Source organism: Pongo abelii, chromosome 13, assembly GCF_028885655.2.
Source record: "Pongo abelii isolate AG06213 chromosome 13, NHGRI_mPonAbe1-v2.0_pri, whole genome shotgun sequence".
In the NCBI taxonomy this organism is placed as follows: Eukaryota; Metazoa; Chordata; class Mammalia; order Primates; family Hominidae; genus Pongo; species Pongo abelii.
This window is the reverse complement of record NC_071998.2, coordinates 40793838-40813927: the sequence shown is the minus strand read 5'-3', so window position 1 is coordinate 40813927 and position 20090 is coordinate 40793838. Positions and strand designations below refer to the sequence as shown.

Here is a 20090-nt window from a genome sequence, read left to right as displayed (position 1 = left end):
ACTACAGGTGTGCGCCACTATGCCTGGCTAATTTTTGTGTTTTTTGTAGAGATGAGGTTTCACCATGTTGGCCAGGCTGGTCTTGACCTCCTGGGTTCAAGTAATCCGCCTGTCTCAGCCTCCCAAAGTGCTGGGATTACAGGCATGAGCCACCGCACCCAGCCTGAAAAGAGCCATCTATTTGGTATATTATTTTAAATGTTCAGTACTATAAGAAAATATGGGCTTGAGCTGAATTATAACCCACAAATTGAATACTTTTAACAGCTCCCCAGACTTTCATTCTCAAATATGTATTAAAATTTACTTTTCTATTTTTGAAGGATTTAAATCAGTTTAACAATTTTTCAGAGTGTACCTTGAATAACACTTTAATAAGTGCTATGGATTTTCCCTTTTCAAAATGTTTAGAAGTAGTGTCTCTGTTTTGTTATTTGTCCTCCATTTTAAATTTAAATAATTTTGACCAGTTCTCATGATTAAACATACATTCATATTGGGAGGTTAACAGACCTTAAAACCACAGACATCTTCAATTGGTATATATATAGGGGTGGAAAGTTGTGGCATCTTTCCTCACCCATCATAAGGGCCACAGTTGACACTCCTATAATAAAAGGCAGGTTAACACGAGAAATACATAACATTTATTTAATCAAAGTTTTATGTGCCACAGGAGGCTTCAAAAACAAAGACCCAGAGAAAACTGTCTATTTATGTGCTTAGGTTCGATAAAGAAAGGATAACCATGTAGAAATGTATCTGTACAAAAGGGTATGTCTATGGTAATAGGCTGAGGAGGGGCAAACCAAGCAAGGCCTCTCTGCTCAGATTCTTCTTGCCCTCTGTGTAGACTTCCTTCCTCCCCAGGTATAGGACAGGACCCCTCTGGAATGAAAGTCTTCAAGGGAGAACTGAGAAGGGAGAAAGTAACCTGTCTTGGTTTTATGGCTTGCTTTTGGGGAGAGGAGTTCTAGTTAGTATGACCTGCCTTAGGGAAGAGGAATTATGTTTGATATGACTTACTTTAGGGGAGAAAAAGGGGAGGGTGACAGGAGGGCAGGAGATCTTGCTTCTGAGGCACTTCCAGTGACCTTCAATTCAAGGTACTTGGCAAGCCAAAGTGGCATGCTTTGGTGTGTTGTATTCTGAGCCCCAACGTATGTAAAATTTTAATGAATTTTAATCCTCAAACTTAAATGGATTTCATTCAACAGAAAAAAAATGCTAATTTCCAGAATTGGAATCTCAAATTTAAGATGTTTATTTGTTATATTTGTTTATAACATAATTTAATTGAAATATACAGCTGATTTAATGGCTAATTCAGACTATTCAGCACAAGTAATTATATTTTAGTTACAGCAGTTTTATTAGGTAGATGTTAAGGTGAATGATAATAGAAACAGTAATAATGATAATGATAATAAATTGTTTACTACTTACCGTCTGTCAGGAATTATGGTTTATGATCACATTTAATACTCCCAACAAAACTGCAGGATGTAGGTATTACTATCCTCATTTCACAGATGAGGAAACTAAAGGTAAAATAACTTAAATATTTTACCAGCTAAAGCAAGTAGAGTTGGAAGTGAGATATAGACCTGATTCAAAATTCTATTTCCCCTAAAACACACTGCTTCTTATTAATATTTTTGTATCACCAAAGTCACTGTTTAAAAAAAATGTGGACCAATCAAGCCAACACAATGAGACCCCATCTCTACAAAAAATTAAAAATTAGCTAAGTGTGATGGTGCATGCCTCTGGTCCCAGCTCCTTGGGAGGCTAAGGTGGGAGGATCACTTGAGCCCAGGAGGTCAAGGCTGAAAAACCATGATCGAGCCATGGCACTCCAGCCTGGGCAATAAGTGAGATCTTGACTCAAAGAAAGTATAATTACTTACTTGCATCAAATATGTATTTAAAAAATAGAGTATATTTTACTCACTCACCTTTGGAATCTAATATGCAAAAGTATTTTAAAATGTATTTATGAAAAGTATGCTGATTTGGGCAGTGATTAAAACTCCAATAAAATTTAGAGGTAGAGTGATTTGGAAAAAGTAAAAAGGATTCTGGCATAGATTTTTTTCTTGAACACTGTATTTTTTGTCATATTAATCAGCTCCCCAATAAAGTGTTTACATTGAGAAGGAACAATACAATCTCTTTCACAGAAATATGCAGAAGTCTACAATAGTTTGAGACAAAATTTTTCAGATACCTTTATTCCAGGTCATGAGTAGGTCCTTTAAGGACATAGGTCCAATAGTAGGTTAGTATATCATACCATGGAATAGAAGTGATTAAAATTAGGTGAGATTGTTCATACTGTGTTGAGAAATACCCATGCCCCAGGATAGTGTAGTCACTTAGTAAATTAATGTTGATTTAAATGAAAGAGGTTGAACATTAAAAAAAAAAAAAGGTAATATAGAAGGATGTGTAAATCAGACATGACTGAAATTCATGTTTAGGAAACAATTTACATCCTCACTATTATAAGTAAAGTTCAGTAAACTGGAAAGTGTTAAGAATATGTATGTTTTATCTTGTATATTTCTGGAATATTATTATTTTGAATCATTGGTTGTTGTCTTAGTCTCTTCAGTCGGCTATAAAAAATACTAAAACCGAGAGGATTATAAATAATAGAAATTTGTTGTCCAAGATCCAAGTGTCCAAGATCTGAGATTCAGTGTCTTGTGAGGACTCTCTTTCTGGTTCATAGATGGTGCCTTGTTGCTGTGTCCTCACATGGTCTAAGGAGCTAGCTAGCTTCTGGGGTCTCTTATAATAGCACTAATCCCATTCATGAGGGCCCCACCCTCATGATCCAATCACCTTCCAAAGGCCCCACCTCATCATGCCATCAAACTAGTGATCAGGTTTCAACATATGAATTTTGTGAGGGACACAAGTATTCAGAACATTGGAGTTGTCAGTATATCAAACATGTTTCTCTTTGAAGAATTTTGTTTTAAAAGCAAAAATGAGTTCATGTACTTTTTCAGTCATTTAGATTGTTTTGCTTGTCTCCAGTTTTTTCTTGACTCCAAATCTTTGTTCATTTTCCATACATGTCTGAGTAATTTTTCTTTCTCATATGCCTTGTTGAATAGTGGGAGGGGCACAAAATCCTGAATTTGGATCCCAGTTGAATCCCAGAAAAGTTTACCTCTGTGAAATTTAAGTTTTCAGAACCTCTCTTTCCTGTCTGGAAAGATAATTGTTGGTTCTACATACCTCACGTTTTGAGATGGTCAGAAGAGATCATGTTGATCATGTTTTTGAAACTATTTTGTAAATAGTAAAATGTACTTTACAAACAATAATGCTTATTATTAATAAGATCTAAATGTAAGTCAGCTCCTGCATGAAATGTTTGAAATTATGAATTAGAATTAATTGCTTAGACTTATGATACTTAGATTTTATCCTTTATTAGGTTTATGTATGCAAATGTCGGTCTTTTCAAATAATTTTGAAATTCCTTAAGATTAAGAAATGTGTGTTACCATTGCTATGTCCTACAACACAAGCATTGTTTATTGAAATAAATGGGAAAATTTTAATTTATGTGCAATCTTGAAATAATTATAATTTAAAATTGTTAGACTTTATTATTTGGTAAACTGTTCCCTTATCACATAAACTGAGGACCACATGACTACTAAAATTAAATTTTTCTAATTTAGAAAAAAAGCAGCCTTAGTAGATTACTTTGTATTGTCATTCCTTTTTCATGATTGTTGAATATTGAAAAAAAGTTATTTATTAATACAGTTTATGTATCTACTTTTAGACATTTGTGTATATTATTTTTCTCTGAAATATTTTTTCCACAATGAATAGAATATATAGCCAAGGCACTTATGATCTCAGAAGACACTGCAGTTTATTGGCATACTTAGTTCTGTCACTGTGTAGAATTTTACCTTCTTTTACCATCTGTCCTTTATTCAACAGATATATTATTGCATTTTTGAATGTATTCATCTGCACTGCCTTATAATTATCTAGAAATTAAGTACTTTATATTTATTTTGTCCTTGTGCTAAATGTAATTTTTATTTCATAAGTTAGAAATGATAATAAAGTATAGTAGATTATGGTTTTGGATTCTTAAAAGAATAAACTCTTTCCTTTAGGTCACTGAGTTGGAAAATCGGCTGAAATCTTTTGAGAAAAGGTCGAGAAAATTAAAAGAAGGGAATAAAAAGTTAATGAAAGAAAATGATTTTCTGAAATCCCTCTTAGAACAGCAACAAGAAGATACAGAGACCAGAGAAAAAGAGCTAGAACAGATAATAAAGGGGAGTAAAGATGTAGAAAAAGAAAATACTCAACTTCAAGTAAAAATCAGTGAGCTGGAGACAGAAGTCACTTCCCTGAGGAGACAAGTGGCAGAAGCTAATGCATTGAGAAATGAAAATGAAGAGCTGATCAACCCAATGGAGAAATCACACCAGTCAGCAGACAAAGCTAAATCCGAGATGGCCACCACGGAAGTGAGATCTGGACGATATGATTGTAAGACAACTATGACCAAGGTTAAATTTAAAGCCGCGAAGAAAAATTGCTCTGTGGGTCGTCACCACACTGTTCTCAATCACTCCATCAAGGTTATGAGCAATGTGTTTGAGAACCTCAGCAAGGACGGCTGGGAGGATATGAGTGAAAGCAGGTAAGGCTCTCATTAACTTAGCTCTGTGGTGGGGACACTGTGCATATGTAAAGCACTAGCAAATGGAGATTGAATTTCAACTACTGTCGATTTGGTATTCAGAAAAAATACTGTCAGATCCTTTGAAATATCTTGGGAGGTCTTGTTCTGAGCTTATTGACTGAAATTTGCATGCAAAATTAGCCACAACTGCATGAGTATTTGAATAGGTGCCAGGAAACCCAAAAGAAGGCAATGCTTGATTTCTTCCAGTGATGCTATTTTCATGCAGTCATGAGGCTTGAAATTGACAGTTTGGCAGGTTGATTTAATTTGCTGGCCCTTTGCATATTCACCACTGACAGCTAAGGATTCCCAGGCAAGCCTACTAAGTCGGTTTAGTTATCTTGTGACATGCCAACCTGGGAGGAGAAACAATTTTCCCCCTTAATTTAGTTAGATAAATTTTGAATGACCCATTTCAACTTGTTACCAGATGTCTACAAGCTGTTTAACATCCTTTAAATTAAGAACCATCTTCACTAATTATTTTATGTATGTATTATGCAAAGTCATTGTATTAACTTTAATTGAATGGTGGTTAAAAATTAGTTCTTTAAAGTTACAGCTCTAAAGGTTCCTAGTCTTAAGATATGTACCCCTAGTGAACAGCAATAGGAGGATACTAAAAATCTATAATGCTTCTTTCTCTTACCCCTGGCTATACATTCATATATGCACTTGAAACACATCAGTAAAACTGTCGGAGGCGTGTGAACCAGAGCAACTCCATCTTAAATAGGAGCTGGGTAAAATGAGGCTGAAACCTACTGGGCTGCATTTCCAGATGGTTAAGGCATTCTAAGTCACAGGATGAGATAGGAGGTCAGTACAAAACAAAGGTCATAAAGACCTTGCTGATAAAACAGGTTACGGTAGAGGAGCCAGCCAAAACCCACCAAAACCAAGGTGGCCACAAGAGTGATCTCTGGTTGTCTTCACTACTACACTCGCACCAGTGCCATGACAGTACACAAATACCATGGCAACATCGGCAAGTTACCCTATGTGGTCTAAAAAAGGGAGGCATGAATAATACACCCCTAGTTTAGCATATCGTCAAGAAATAACCATAAAAATGGGCAACCAGCACCCCTCAGGGCTACTCTGTCTATGGAGTAGCCATTCTTTTATTCCTTTACTTTCTTAAAAAACTTGCTTTCACTTTGCACTGTGGACTCGCCCTGAATTCTTTCTTGTGCAAGATCCAAGAACCCTCTTTTGGGGTCTGGATCAGGACCCTTTCTTGTAACAAAACCACAAAGACAAATGAATGATAGAACACCTCTTTTTTATATCTAGACAGTAGGGAAGTTCAGTGTTGTCATAATTGCTAACAAATTGCCCAATTTGCCATAATTTTAAAAATTCTGCCTTGTTTTATAATGACATATGTCCTTGATTTTCCCTAGTTTTTTATTTTGTTTTGTTTTTAAATCCCTAATAGTGATTCTGTTTTAGATTTGGGATGCCTCCGGATACTTTTCCTAATCACAGACATAGAACTGAAAATTACCTTAAAATGTGGTCCCCAAACTTGTTTACATATTAGAAGCACCTGGAGGTTTTATAAAAATTCCAAAGGTTAGGTCATACCCCAGACGAATTAAATTATAACCTTTGGAGTGGGATACAGGCCTAAGTATTTTTTCAAGTTTCCCTGTTGAATCCAATGTGCAGACAAGTTTGAAAAACACTGTTTTTAAACATCATCTACTCAAGCCGCTTGTCCTCAGGCAGTTAAAGAAACTCAAAAAACATATTCATGAAGGAAAGGCCAAAGGACCAAATCTGCATTCCCATTTCATTATTACCGAGGTTCTTCTTTCCTTCTCTCAATAGCAATTAGAGGTAAAAACTTACTTCACACCCACTAAGCATTATCTTCATATCTTATTATTCCTCTATTATTCCTCTATGTCTTCAAGGAAATTCTAGTGCTAGCTACTAATTCTATCTTAACCACTTTGTACTGCCACACTATTCAAAATAAAGTGGTGCCATTTACTTATGTGCAAATATGTATGTATGAATAAATAAGCAATAGGTAATTCACTAATATACTCTTTTAATTTTATCATATTAGTGTTTCCAGAAAGAGGTCCCGATTCAGACCCCAAGAGAGGGTTCTTGGATCTCATGCAAGAAAGAATTTGAGGCAAGTCCATAGAGTAAAGTGAAAGCAAATTTACTAAGAAAGTAAAGGAATAAAAGAACGGCTGGCTACTCCATAGGCAGAGCAGTCCCCAAGGGCTGCGGTTGCCCATTTTTATGGTTATTTCCTGACTATATGCTAAACAAGGAGTGGATTATTCATGCCTCCCCTTTTTAGACCATATAGGGTAACTTCCTGACGTTGCCATGGCATTGGTAAACTGTCATGGCACTGGTGAGAGAATAGCAGCAAGGATGACCAGAGGTCACTCTGATCACTGTCTTGGTTTTGGTGGGTTTTCGCTGGCTTCTTTACTGCAGGCTGTTTCATCAGCAAGGTCTTTATGACCTGTATCTTGTGCCGATCTCCTATCTCATCCTGTGACTTAGATTGCCTAACTTACTGGGAATGCCTCCCGGCAGATCTGAGCCCTATTTTACCCAGCACCTATTCAAGATGGAGTTGCTCTGTTTCAAACACCTCTGACATTAGTGCATGTGCACAAGGTCACATACTTTGAGAGACATATCATACAATATCTCTTAAAATATAGGATTGCCATTTGTGTTATATAGCAGTAAAACTCAATTTTACACTGTGATTAGTGTTACATTTCCTGCCTGACAGAATGCCTTCAAGAGTCACTCAGCTGCAAAGAATTCTCAAACGGCTAGAAATTCTTGCAATAGAGCTTTAGGGACTTCAGAAGATTCTTTCTTTTAGATTTTTATAGACAAAAATATAAGAGTTACTTGGATATTAAAAAAAAGTATGTATATATATAATTTTGTATATATAAAATACTATATTGTATGATTATCACCTTATCAGTATTTATTTCCCATAGTTGAATAGTATTTACAAGAGCATGCCTTTTCAGTGATGGGTTTTATCAGGAGGAGTTGTTTATATCTTCAAGAAGAAAAATAGAATTTCAGTATTCCAAGCAAATTAAAGAAAGAGAAGTGAAGTTTGTAGTGTTATTGAATAAAAGGGGCTCGTTGCCTTATGCTAGAAGTCAATACTGTGACACTGGGTTTTTGAGAAAAGAAAAGCTTTATATTGCAAATTGACTCACAAGGAGACAGGAGTGTCAAGCTCAAATCTGTCTCCCAGGCTGGCTTCAAAGCAGTATTTTTAGAAAGTGATGGGGGGAGGGGGAATTCTGAGATTAATAGGTGATTGGTGAAAGGAAAGGGGAGATCTGCAAAGTCCTTGAGTGGTTATCTCTTCATGCTATCATAAGTTGCATATGCAATTCTGGGATAGTATGAAACATGCAGTGGAATTTCAGGCTGTGACATCAGCAAGCTCGTTCTGTGCAGACTCCAGTCAGACACATTGGTTCCAACTGATTGCAGCTAGTTCTTTTATCTTATAAGCAGAGGGAGTTTCATTAAGTTGTTTCTTTTTTATTTGCCGCCTGCAAACTCAAGAATTTCTGTTTATCATTGGTTTCTTTAACTCTTTGAGGCATGGTTTCAGAAGCAGAGAAATAAGAATTTATTGAGGACATTATAAAGGGTTGCAAAACGTGCCATACCAAAATAAGCAATTTTGGTATGAGAATTATTTCAAACTGAAGCCAGTTCAGAAAAAGCAGTTACAAGAAAAGCTCTCTTATCTCCTGCTAAAAGCAGTACATACATTTACAAAGGTATTCCTTCTTCTCTCTCTGCCAAAAAGGGATAAAAACTAATCACTGGAGATAACTTGAGTCCCTAATGAGCCTGGAGATAGCACCAGAGGAAGCTACGTTAACACATTTTACCAACTAACCTTCATCTACCATTAGTTTTCCACATATTTGCCTTCCTACAATTTGCTGCCCCTTGGGACGCAAGTCCTTTCCTTTCCCTTACCACTTCTTTAAATAGTTGTTGTTCTTTGCTGAAGATGCTATATAAACTGGAGTTCTAAGCCACCTCTTTGAGCTACTCACTTCCACGTAGTCCCATGTATTATATGTGTGATACACATGTTAATAAACTTGTTTTTCACTTGTTAATCTGTCTTTTGTTACAGGGGTCTCAAATGAGAACTTAGAGGGAAAATCAGTTTTTTCCATCCCTACAGTCATACTTTCTACTTCTATTTTCTCTTATCATTAAGTTATTTATTTAATTGCCTGGTCACATTTCCCAAACACAACATAAACTTTCATGAGTCTATGTATTTAGCCTGTCTGACTTCATGTCTCTCCCTACTAGTGCATTTTATTCTCATTCAAAATTATTTTACAAGAAACCGATGCTCTTTGACTTTTCTTTTTCTTTTTGCTTCAGGAATATGGCATTTTGATTCTTTTAAAGTTTTCAACCTTAGTGCTAAAGCCCTTTCCATCTTCCTTCCATTTTATAAAGCAGCATATTCACTCATATTACCACCTTTTGTAAACAGATGATAACAACTGATGGGGTTCAGGACATACTCCTCCCAAAATATAGTTGAAGGAATTGGAAAAATGGCAGGTGCTAGAATGACTCTGTGACCTTCTCCCCTGAAACAGATTATAAGATCCTCACATGAGAGGTGGCTTCCTTATACCAGAGGAAAAGAACGTCCTTATCTCAAAAGACAGAGGAACCCCAAGATGAATCTGAATGAACAGCCACACTAAGTGTCCCCCAGTTTACTATGCTTAGCTCGTACTCTTTTGTCTTACCACATTTTCCCATGACTTTCTATTTTTCATCAAACCTCGCATGTAACCATTTCTTCGGGTCCTCATTTCCTTATGAAGGCTCCCTTGTCATGTAAAACTTATATTAAATAAATTTGTTTGGTTTTCTTTTGCTAATCTGCATTTTTTACTGTGTCTCAGCCAAGAACATAAGTTGGATAAAAGAAACATATTTTTTCTCCCCAACACAACTCTACCATTATTTATTTATTTTTTTTTTTGAGATGGAGTCTTACCCTGTCACCCAGGCTGGAGTGCAATGGCGTGGTCTCGGCTCACTGCAATCTCCATCTTCCAGGTTCAAGCGATTCTCCTGCCTCAGCCTCCCGAATAGCTGGGAATACAGGTGCACACCACAATTCCCGGCTAATTTTTTGTATCTTTAATAGAGATGAGGTTTCACCATGTTGGCCAGGCTGGTCTCGAACTCCTGACCTCGTGATCTGCCTGCCTCGGCCTCCCAAAGTGCTGGGATTACAGGCGTGAGCCACTGTGCCTGGCCAACTCTACCATTATTTAGAGTATATCTTAGGGATTAGGAACATGGAATCTGTTACCAGACTACTTTTGTTCAAGTCCTAACTCTCATCCTCTAGCTGTGTGACCATAGACATGCTATTTGACCTGTCTATGCTTCAATTTCATTATCCATAAAATAGGCATAATGATAGGATCATATTCATAGATACGTTGTGAGAAAGAAATAGGATAGAACATTAAAATAGCACCTAAGACATGTTCAGTACTTTATGTTTATTATTATTACAAGGAATCATTTTCTTTGGCTATCTGAAACACCCCTTACCCCATCCTCAGCATATTTGTATGTATGTGTGAAATGTATATGTTAATTCATTCATTCATTCCCAGTTGTGGTCAAGAATGTGAAAAATTCTGCAGTCAAACAGTGTAGTCTCACATAACAAAGATTTATTTTTCAAATTGTGAGTACAGGTCTTTTTTAGGCCTGCATTTTGTTGCTGTTTATAGATTCCAAACACAAAGGTTCCATGAACATCTCTTCATAAACTTGTTTCAGCTAAAATTATTTGTTTTTCAAGCTGATTTTAATTCTACCCAGATTTTTTTCAGTAGAGTTAGTAGAACCATTAGTTTTATGATTGCAAAGATTTTTAATCTTGGAAATTTTTATACTGCTATTTTTTAATGACCTATACATTTCATTTGATCCTCATTGAAGTCCTAATTCTTCTGTGTTCTCCACTAAATTGATCAAAAATAGGTTTGTCTGTACTTTCTGAAAATAGCAATCTTGCTTTAGATTCCTAGCATTTTATTCCTAGGTTACTGTAGATCTAGATTCCATAGAACTTTGCATATAGTTAGTCTCTTGACACAGTATCTTAGGATAAAGTAGTAGAGTTCCTTTCATGTTGTTAAGTTTTTGATGGAGGACCAGACTATATACATAGCAGACTGTGAAGAATAAGTGAACAAATACATTTCTTGAATCATTAAACAATATTCATTGTCTGACTACCTAATATAGTACGGTACATTAAAGCAAAATCCATATAGAGTTTTTTTTTTTTAATGACGTGGAGTTATGCTCTGTTTCCCAGGCTGGAGTGCTGTGGCACAATCATGGCTCACTGCATCCTCAACTTCCTGAGCTCGAGCTACCTTCTACCTCAGTCTCCTTAGGAGCTGAGACTACAGCACGTGCTACCATGCCTGGCTAATTTTTCAAAGTTTTTGTAGAAATGAGATCTTGCTACATTGCCTAGGCTGGTTTTGAACTTCTGGTCTCAAGTGATCCTCCTGCCTTGGCCTCAGAAAGTATTTGGATTACAGGTGCAAGCCACTGTGCTTGCCCTAGATTAGAGGTTTAATGAAACAATGAAAATTTTAAAAGTATTACAAGAAATTACAAGATTACTTGTTTATAACTTTGGAGCATCTCTAGGAAGTATACTTAAGCAAGAGATGAAAATACAGAGCCAGATATGAAAAAGCGTTAATAGAACTTTAAACATCTATATAATAACAGGTATATAAAAAGAGTTAAAAGTCAAATGACTAACCAGGAAAAGGTATTTACAACACATAAAGAAGGTAAAGGACTAATATCCAGAAGATTTAAAGATCATCTACAAATTATATAAAAAGACGTATCAATAGAAAATGGGCAGTGCTATGGACAGGAAATATTAATGGCTTGAGGAGATGATTCAGTGAACCAAAGATTATGAATATGTCTGTAGCAGACAGAGATGGTATGTGGAATGCCTGACAAGCATGACAAGAGCCGCATATAGACACCTAAGGCTATGTGATTTCTGTTGACAACTGTTTTCTATTCAAAAAGCTAGTACTACTGGGAAGAGGCTGCAGCAGTGGCAGATATTTTATTTCCACAAATCCCCCATCAAAATAAACAAAACAAATAGGAAGGCATAGCCAAAACCTCAAGGATAGCATCTACAATAGAATTAGTGACAAACCCAAAATATGAACAGGTAGGGACAGCCATCGACAGCTGTATGACTTGCACTGTATCGAGAGAGAGAAAATTGGTGTCCGGAGAAAAGAAAAATATAGTTCTTCTATGAGCTGTCTATACCAAAAGACCAGAACTTCCTCACTGAACTAAGTCCCACATGGAGGGGATGACACTGTGAAAAGAAACTGAGTTATAGGGACAGTAGCCCCCTCTGTTGGTTATGTGTCAACTTGTTATGTGTTTTTGGATGAGATTAACATTTAAATCAGTGAGCTTTGGATAAAGCACATTGTCCTCCAGAATGGAGATAAACCTCGTTTAGTCTGTTGAAGGCCTGAATAGAATATAAAGAATGGCCTCTGTGAGTAAGAGGGAATTCTCCAGAAAATTGCCTTCAGATTTAATCTGCACCGTCAGCTCTCCTGGGTCTCTAGTCTGCCAGACTTCACACTAGAACTAGAAAATTGACTTTCCTGAGTTTCCATCTGCTGGCATTTGGACTGAAGCTACACCATTAGTTCTCCTGAGTCTCTAGCCTACTAGGCCATACTGTAAATTTGGACTTCCTAGCCTCCATAATCACATGAACCAATTCCTAAGGATATATACATACATGCATACATGCATACATCCTGTTGGTTCCATTTCTCCAGAAAAACCCTGACTAATCCACCTCTCTACTTCCCACTTCCACTCCAAAAAAAGTAGTGAAGATTGAGATCAATGTTGAGGGAGTGCGTCAAAGGAGGCATTTTTCAGTATATCAAAAACTTGGAAGGAAAAGTTGGAAGATTGGTGGCAGGGAGGTCTGTGGGGAGGTTGGTGGTAGATTGGTGGCAGGGAGGTCTGTGGGGAGGTTGGTGGAAGATTGGTGGCAGGAAGGTCTGTGGGGAGGTTGGTGGTAGATTGGTGGCAGGGAGGTCTGTGGGGAGGTTGGTGGTAGATTGGTGGCAGGGAGGTCTGTGGGGAGGTTGGTGGTAGATTGGTGGCAGGAGGTCTGTGGGGAGGTTGGTGGTAGATTGGTGGCAGGGAGGTCTGTGGGGAGGTTGGTGGAAGATTGGTGGCAGGGAGGTCTGTGGGGAGGTTGGTGGTAGATTGGTGGCAGGGAGGTCTGTGGGGAGGTTGGTGGTAGATTGGTGGCAGGGAGGTCTGTGGGGAGGTTGGTGGAAGATTGGTGGCAGGAAGGTCTGTGGGGAGGTTGGTGGTAGATTGGTGGCAGGGAGGTCTGTGGGGAGGTTGGTGGAAGATTGGTGGCAGGAAGGTCTGTGGGGAGGTTGGTGGTAGATTGGTGGCAGGGAGGTCTGTGGGGAGGTTGGTGGTAGATTGGTGGCAGGGAGGTCTGTGGGGAGGTTGGTGGAAGATTGGTGGCAGGGAGGTCTGTGGGGAGGTTGGTGGTAGATTGGTGGCAGGGAGGTCTGTGGGGAGGTTGGTGGAAGATTGGTGGCAGGAAGGTCTGTGGGGAGGTTGGTGGTAGATTGGTGGCAGGGAGGTCTGTGGGGAGGTTGGTGGAAGATTGGTGGCAGGAAAGTCTGTGGGGAGGTTGGCGGATGGACCTTTTGGAAGACATACACACAAAGCCCACTCTGTGAACAAAATGACCCATTGTATGGATCTTGCCTATTTCACAGCTATCTGAGGGCTTGCTTAATGGGTTCATGAACAAAGTGTCTATGGCAACAGGTATAGCTTCTACACGGCACAGGTGTCCTGCCACTAATCTTCCAATTTTTCCTTGCAAGCTTTTGAACAAAATTGACTTTCTTTCACCAAAACTTGTCTGGTGACTGGGCTACTGGCACTGTTGAATATTCAGCCTGTTCACAAAAAAGGCCAATTGCAAATCCCAAAAAAAAGCTTCATTCTCCAGAGGAAACCAACCAGTCTCTTAGTGTCAGGTTGATTACAGTAGGCCTCTTCCATCATGGAGGAGGCATCAATTTTTTTTTTTTTTTACAATAGTTTTAAGTATTTTAGGTATGGTTTTGTCTATTGTATTTTTACCAATATTACCATTCTTAGATTTACAAAATGACTTATATATCCCTATGATATTGCAGAAAACTGCCTCCTTGGATGCACTTGCTCAACCTTGATCTCAACCTTGGAGGTAGGACTGGGAGGTAGGGAGGTGGCCTAGTCAGGGTTTTCCCAGAGAAACAGACTGAAAGACACATTTTCTTCTTAGTTTAAGACAGAGTCTCGCTCTGTTGCCCAGACTGGAGTTCAGTGGTGTGATCCTGGCTCACTGCAACCTCCGCTTCCCAGGTTCAAGTGATTCTTGTGCTTCAGCCTCCAAAGTAGCTGGGACTAGAGGTGTGTGCCACCACACCTGGCTAATTTTTGTATTTTTAATAGAGATGGGGTTTCACTATTTTGGCCAGACTGGTCATAAACTCCTGACCTCAGGTGATTCACCTGCCTCAGCCTCCCAAAGTGCTGGAATTACAGGTATGGGCCACCAAGCCCAGCTAAAAGACAGAGTTTATGGCAAGGGATATATGACAATGCTCTGTGTCCTCAGATTCACTGGTATTACCATATTTTTCATTATTCAAAGGCAACTGGCTGTATACGACAGTAGATGATCAATAGGCTCCATTATGGCACCAGCTAGAAGACAATATTGAAGTTAGGGTATATGCCTTAAACTGAGAGTTTATTATTTTATCTCCAAGAATGCATAGGTCCAGGAATAAAATATTTCAGGTTGGTGTGACCGCTGTAATTATTTAACCAAGTAACCCACTGGAGGAGTTTTTGCTTCTCATTAGTATGATCTTGGGCTAGGGGATTTGAGAGTCCTGATGCCGAAGGTAGGAAAGTTCTCTGAGGGAACACAATTATGGTCTGTAGAGGTAGACACTGAGATTGTACCCTGGCCATTTTGGATTCCCCATACTGAACTAAAAAGCATCAAAAGGAGCTACGGTATTAGCCAGAGCAATTATCCCAATTATTGAGGTAAAATTAGGAGGACCATGTTTGGAAACCAGAGAATTCATTATATACCTGTTAGTACTCCTTTACCTAGTAGTCCTCCATATTTGCTGTCCTTGGCAGTGAAATTTTAAAAAGTTGTGTACAATCCTTGTTTCAAATTCCATTCATCCCTTCAACATCCTTCTGAAACAAATTTTTTTTTTTTTTTTTTTTTTTTTGAGACAGAGTCTTGCTCTTGTCTCCCAGGCTGGAGTACAGTGGCGCGATCTTGGCTCACTGCAGGCTCCGCCTCCTGGGCTCAAACGATTCTCCTGCCTCAGCCTCCTGAGTAGCTGGGACTACAGGTGTGCGCCACCACCCCAGGCTAATTTTTGTATTTTTAGTAAAAATGGGGTTTCACCATGTTAGCCAGGCTGGTCTCGAACTCCTGACGTCATGCAGTCTGCCCACCTCGGCCTCCCAAAGTGCTGGGATTACAGATGTGAGCCACCGCGCCCGGCCTAAAACAATTATTTTGAGGGTCACTGCCACTTTGCCAAATTCAAAGGTTGATTCTCAGTCCTCACCTTACTTGACCTCTCAGCAGCATTTGACACAGTTGATTTCTACCTCTTGTTATTATAGTTTGCCATACCATACTCTTTATTTTCTTCTTCTCACTGATATTTAACTTCAGTGTCGTTTATTAGTTTTGTGACATTCCCCCTCAGTCTCTCACTTTTTAAGAGTTTCGGTCATTGGACATTGTCTTCAGTAATTGGACATTTTGTGTTGCTATAACAACACACACAAAAAATACCACAGACTGCATACCTTATAATGAAAGGAAATTTATTTCTTACAGTTCCGGAAGGTAAGAAGTCCCAGGTTGAGAGCACCACATTTGATGAGGGTCTTCTGGCTGTGTCATCATGGCCGATGGTGGAAGGGCAAGGAGCCTGATAGAGCAAGAGGGGGTCACATTTGCTTTTATAACAAGCCTGTTCTTATAACAAACTCAATCCCATGATAACATTAAATCATTCATGAGGACTCATGATCTAATCACCTCTTATTAGATTCCACCTCCCAACACTGTTGCATTGAGGATTATGTTTCCAAGTTGTGAACTTTGGAGGACACATTAAAAACTATACTCATTGTTTTGTGATCTCATAGTATTTATTAACATCATTGTTACTACCTATATTCCAGCCACCCCAAAATGTATATATCCATTCTATACCTCACTTCTGAATTTTATTATTATTATTTTTATTTTTTTAGATGGAGTTTTGCTCTTGTTGCCCTGGCTAGAGTGCAATGGCGCGATCTCAGCTCACTGCAACCTCTGTCCCCTGGGTTCAAGCAATTCTCCAGAGTAGCTGGGATTACAGGCATGCACCACATCCGGCTAATTTTGTATTTTTAGTAGAGATGGGGTTTCTCCCTGTTGGTCAGGCTCTGAATTTTAGACATGTAAAGTTAACTGTCAACTTACCATCATACTTGGATATCAAATAGCCTAATACAAATTCCTGGGCTTTACCCCACCAAGCCTATTTCAGCTGCTGTCTTCCTCTTTCTCACTAATGATAATTCTCTCTTTACATTTGCACTGAACAAAAGCTTGATACCATCTTTGATTCCAGTCTTTCTGTCAGTCATTACATCTACTCTGTCAGGAAATCTTGGTGGATTTCTTTAGAAAAATATCCAGAAGTTGACCATTTCTTATCACTTTTGTTTGTCATCACTCTTATATCTATCATCAGTTGCCTGGAATACGAAAATAACTTTCCTAACCACCCTCCCTGCTTTCAACCTTGTCTTTAGTCCATATTTACTGTGTTCTACCCACACTGGACTGATTGTTGCTCCCTGAAAGCAGGAACTTCTAACTTAGGGATTTTAGTTTGATGATGTCTTCTGCCTGGAATGTATTTAGCCAGATATCTAAAACAACCAACTCCCTCTCCTCTAAGTTTTGCTTCAGTATTACTAATGATCAATCTATTTCAGATTTCAGCCTGCCACCATTTTACCTCCCATGATTTGGATTCCTTCCTCTTATCTTGCTAATTTTTTCCCCAGTGGCCCTTAATAATTTATAACATACTATATCATATTTCAAATTTATTGTGCTTATTGTTTTCTTTGTGGATAGACTGTAAATTTATTCATGGATAGACTGTAAAGAACTTGTTCATCAGTTCTTTCATATGCATAGGGCATAGTAGCCATTCAATAAATGTTTTTTGAATAACGAATGAATAAAGAATTATAAAGAGAAGGAAGCACTCTGCCCCATCACTAAGACACGTCCCCCTCCTTCTGCCCCTGCCCACCCCCCACCAAGGGCTCTCCAATCAAATCTAAACAGTTTGTTTTGAGAGTGTCTTATTATGAAATATGCTGCTTTTTATGACACTTTTCATACCATTTTGGCCATTACATATTGAATTTCTGCTAAGTTTTGGCCAAACAAAAAAGAGGAATAGAACATAAAAAGAGGTAAACAATTATAGTAGAACATGTAAGCAAATAGATTATAGTATTCTGATTCAGAAATAATGAATTCTGGGATACTGAAATAACTTGTAGATTTGATCAGTTGCTGTTGGTATTTTGAAGGAGAACCCAAATGGTATGGGAATATGGGAAACAGAAAAGTGTAGTTGTGATATTAAAAACACAAAGAACGGTCATTCTATAGTTGGTGTTTTTGAAATAAATCCTAAATAAGGTTCTAGGACATTACAAAAGAGTACTTTGTGAATGTTTCTTAAAAGAAGTAGTGATTTCTCAAAGCCAGTTTGGGTTCTTCAAGGGAAATTCTTATCAGACTAACCAGTAACCTTTTAAAATAGAATTACACTAAATACAGAACAGCTGAATTCCATCAAAGCATGTTTATCAAATTGTGATTAACATGACATTGAAAGGGATGTAAAATACGTCACACAATAGAATCAAGATCCCCAAAGATCTCAATAGACTGGGAATATAGTTACACAAATGCCTACAGGGTAGTTTATTTGGCTATAAAATACCGGTTGCACTGTACAATGGGAGAAATATGTGGCTTTAATAGTTGTCTGGGTGGTTTTGTTAAATCTTATTTGAAATACTTTAGGTGGTTTTGTTAAATCTTACTTGAGTCTGTAGTATGATGTATACGCCAGAGAAGCTTACACACTTTTAGTCTGCATCTACCAAGAGTTTTACTCAGTACCTCTCATAGTGTCCCAGGAAGATGAAACTGAATTCTGGACATGATGCTCCATCATGATAAGCTGAAACACATTCAAGACTGACCAGGGAGGCCGGGCGTGGTGGCTCACGCCTGTAATCCCAGCACTTTGGGAGGCTGAGGCAGGTGGATTACCTGAGGTCAGGAGTTCGAGACCAGCCTGACCAACATGATGAAACCCCATCTCTCCTAAAAATACAAAAAATTAGCCAGGCATCATGGTGGGCACCTGTAATCCCAGCTACTTGGGAGGCTGAGGCAGGAGAATCGCTTGAACCCTGGAGGTGGAGGTTGCAGTGAGCCAAGATCGTGCCACTACACTCCAGCCTGGGTACAGCAGAGTGAGACTCTGTCTCAAAAAAAAAAAAAAAAAAAAAAAAAAAAAGACTGACCAAGGAGATAAGGCATCTCAAAAGTATATATGTTAGGAACATTTGAACAAGCTAGGGATGTTATTCTTCATGGTGTCTCAAGCAGCATATAATGATGTCTAAATAGTTAAAAGCTCATCCATGTGGGAAAGGGACTTACTTAAATGTTCCACACAACTTCAACACTTCCTATCTCCTACCCTTGTTTATTTTTATTTTTTTTTCTCTTTAACACATCACTATTAACATACTATGTATTTTACTACTTATTCTTGTTTCCTGTCCCTCTACCCTGACCAGGATAAAGGTTACATGAGGGAAGGAATTTTTCTTCTACTTTGTTCACTACTACCTTAGCCTTCATGCCCACAAAATTGCCTGGGCCCGGCTGGGTGCAGTGGCTCATGCCTGTAATCCCAGCACTTTGGGAGGCTGAGACAGGCAGATCACGAGGTCAGGAGATTGAGACCATCCTGGCTAACACAGTGAAACCCTGTCTCTACTAAAAATACAAAAAATTAGCCAGGCGTGGTGATGGGCACCTGTAGTCCCAGCTACTTGGGAGGCTGAGGCAGGAGAATGGCATGAACTTGGGAGGCGGAGGTTGCCGTGAGCCAAGATCGCGCCACTGCACTCCAGCCTGGGCAACAGAGCGAGACTCTGGCTTAAAAAAAAAAAAAAAAGGTGCCTGGGCCCATAGCTGGTGCTTAAGAAGTATTTTATTCAGTGATAAATAGCCATAAGAGATGGAACTAGAATCAGTGGGTGAAAGCTTCAGAGATTCAAATTTTGTTTCAGGTGAAGGAAAAACTTTGTTAGAAATATTAAACTTTTCTGGCCTTATTGGGAAAGTAGTGCATGCTCCAACCCTGGAAGTGTTACAGCAATTGCTTCCTGAGTTAACACTTGGTAGAAGTACTATAGAAATGATGTTAGTAGGGATTTGAAATTAGATAATCTGTTTTCTTGATGGGATTCTATAATTTTGTACAATGTATTTAGACTCATTTTCCCTTTCACATTGAGAACCAGTAAATGCCCACGTTAAACTTGCAGCTTTATATACAATCTATGCTAAAATATTATTTGGTCTTGAACTTAAGACAAGTACATGTAACAACTTTTATTCTTGGGTTTTATGTCCCTACTTTTTTCTAAAAAGCAGTGATTCTGAAGCACAGACCTCCCAAACTTTGGGAACAATTATTGTAGAAACATCCCAGAAAATAAGTCCTACAGAAGATGGAAAAGACCAGAAAGAAAGTGATGCAACAGAAGACAGCCAAACACAAGGAAAAGAAATAGTACAGACATATTTAAATATAGATGGCAAGACCCCAAAGGTAAATGACACAATTTTGCTTGATTGTATGCTATGTTTTAAATTTTATCTTATGCTTTATAACTTAAATAAATGTTACTATTAATTTAATTTGAATTCTTAAAAGTTGTCTTTTTTGAAATATACAGTGAAAATATTCACTTTTAAATAATTTTCAGGTACTTGTTTGTT

At 38.3% G+C, this 20090-nt stretch overlaps 1 protein-coding gene across 7 annotated transcripts in view; it reads left to right on the top strand.

Moving 5' to 3' along the window:
* The window catches only part of CNTLN (centlein), a 352032-nt gene that overhangs the window by 231998 nt on the left and 99944 nt on the right, over positions 1-20090 (top strand). For 5 of the 7 annotated variants that reach the window (XM_054519817.2, XM_024252704.3, XM_024252706.3 and 2 more), the window contains 2 exons: positions 4158-4693; positions 19740-19920. In XM_054519817.2, the coding sequence (XP_054375792.2) occupies positions 4158-4693; positions 19740-19920 (717 nt within the window). The remainder of the gene's footprint in view (positions 1-4157; positions 4694-19739; positions 19921-20090) is intronic. The other 2 variants (XM_024252705.3, XM_063714190.1) reach the window with 1 other exon arrangement.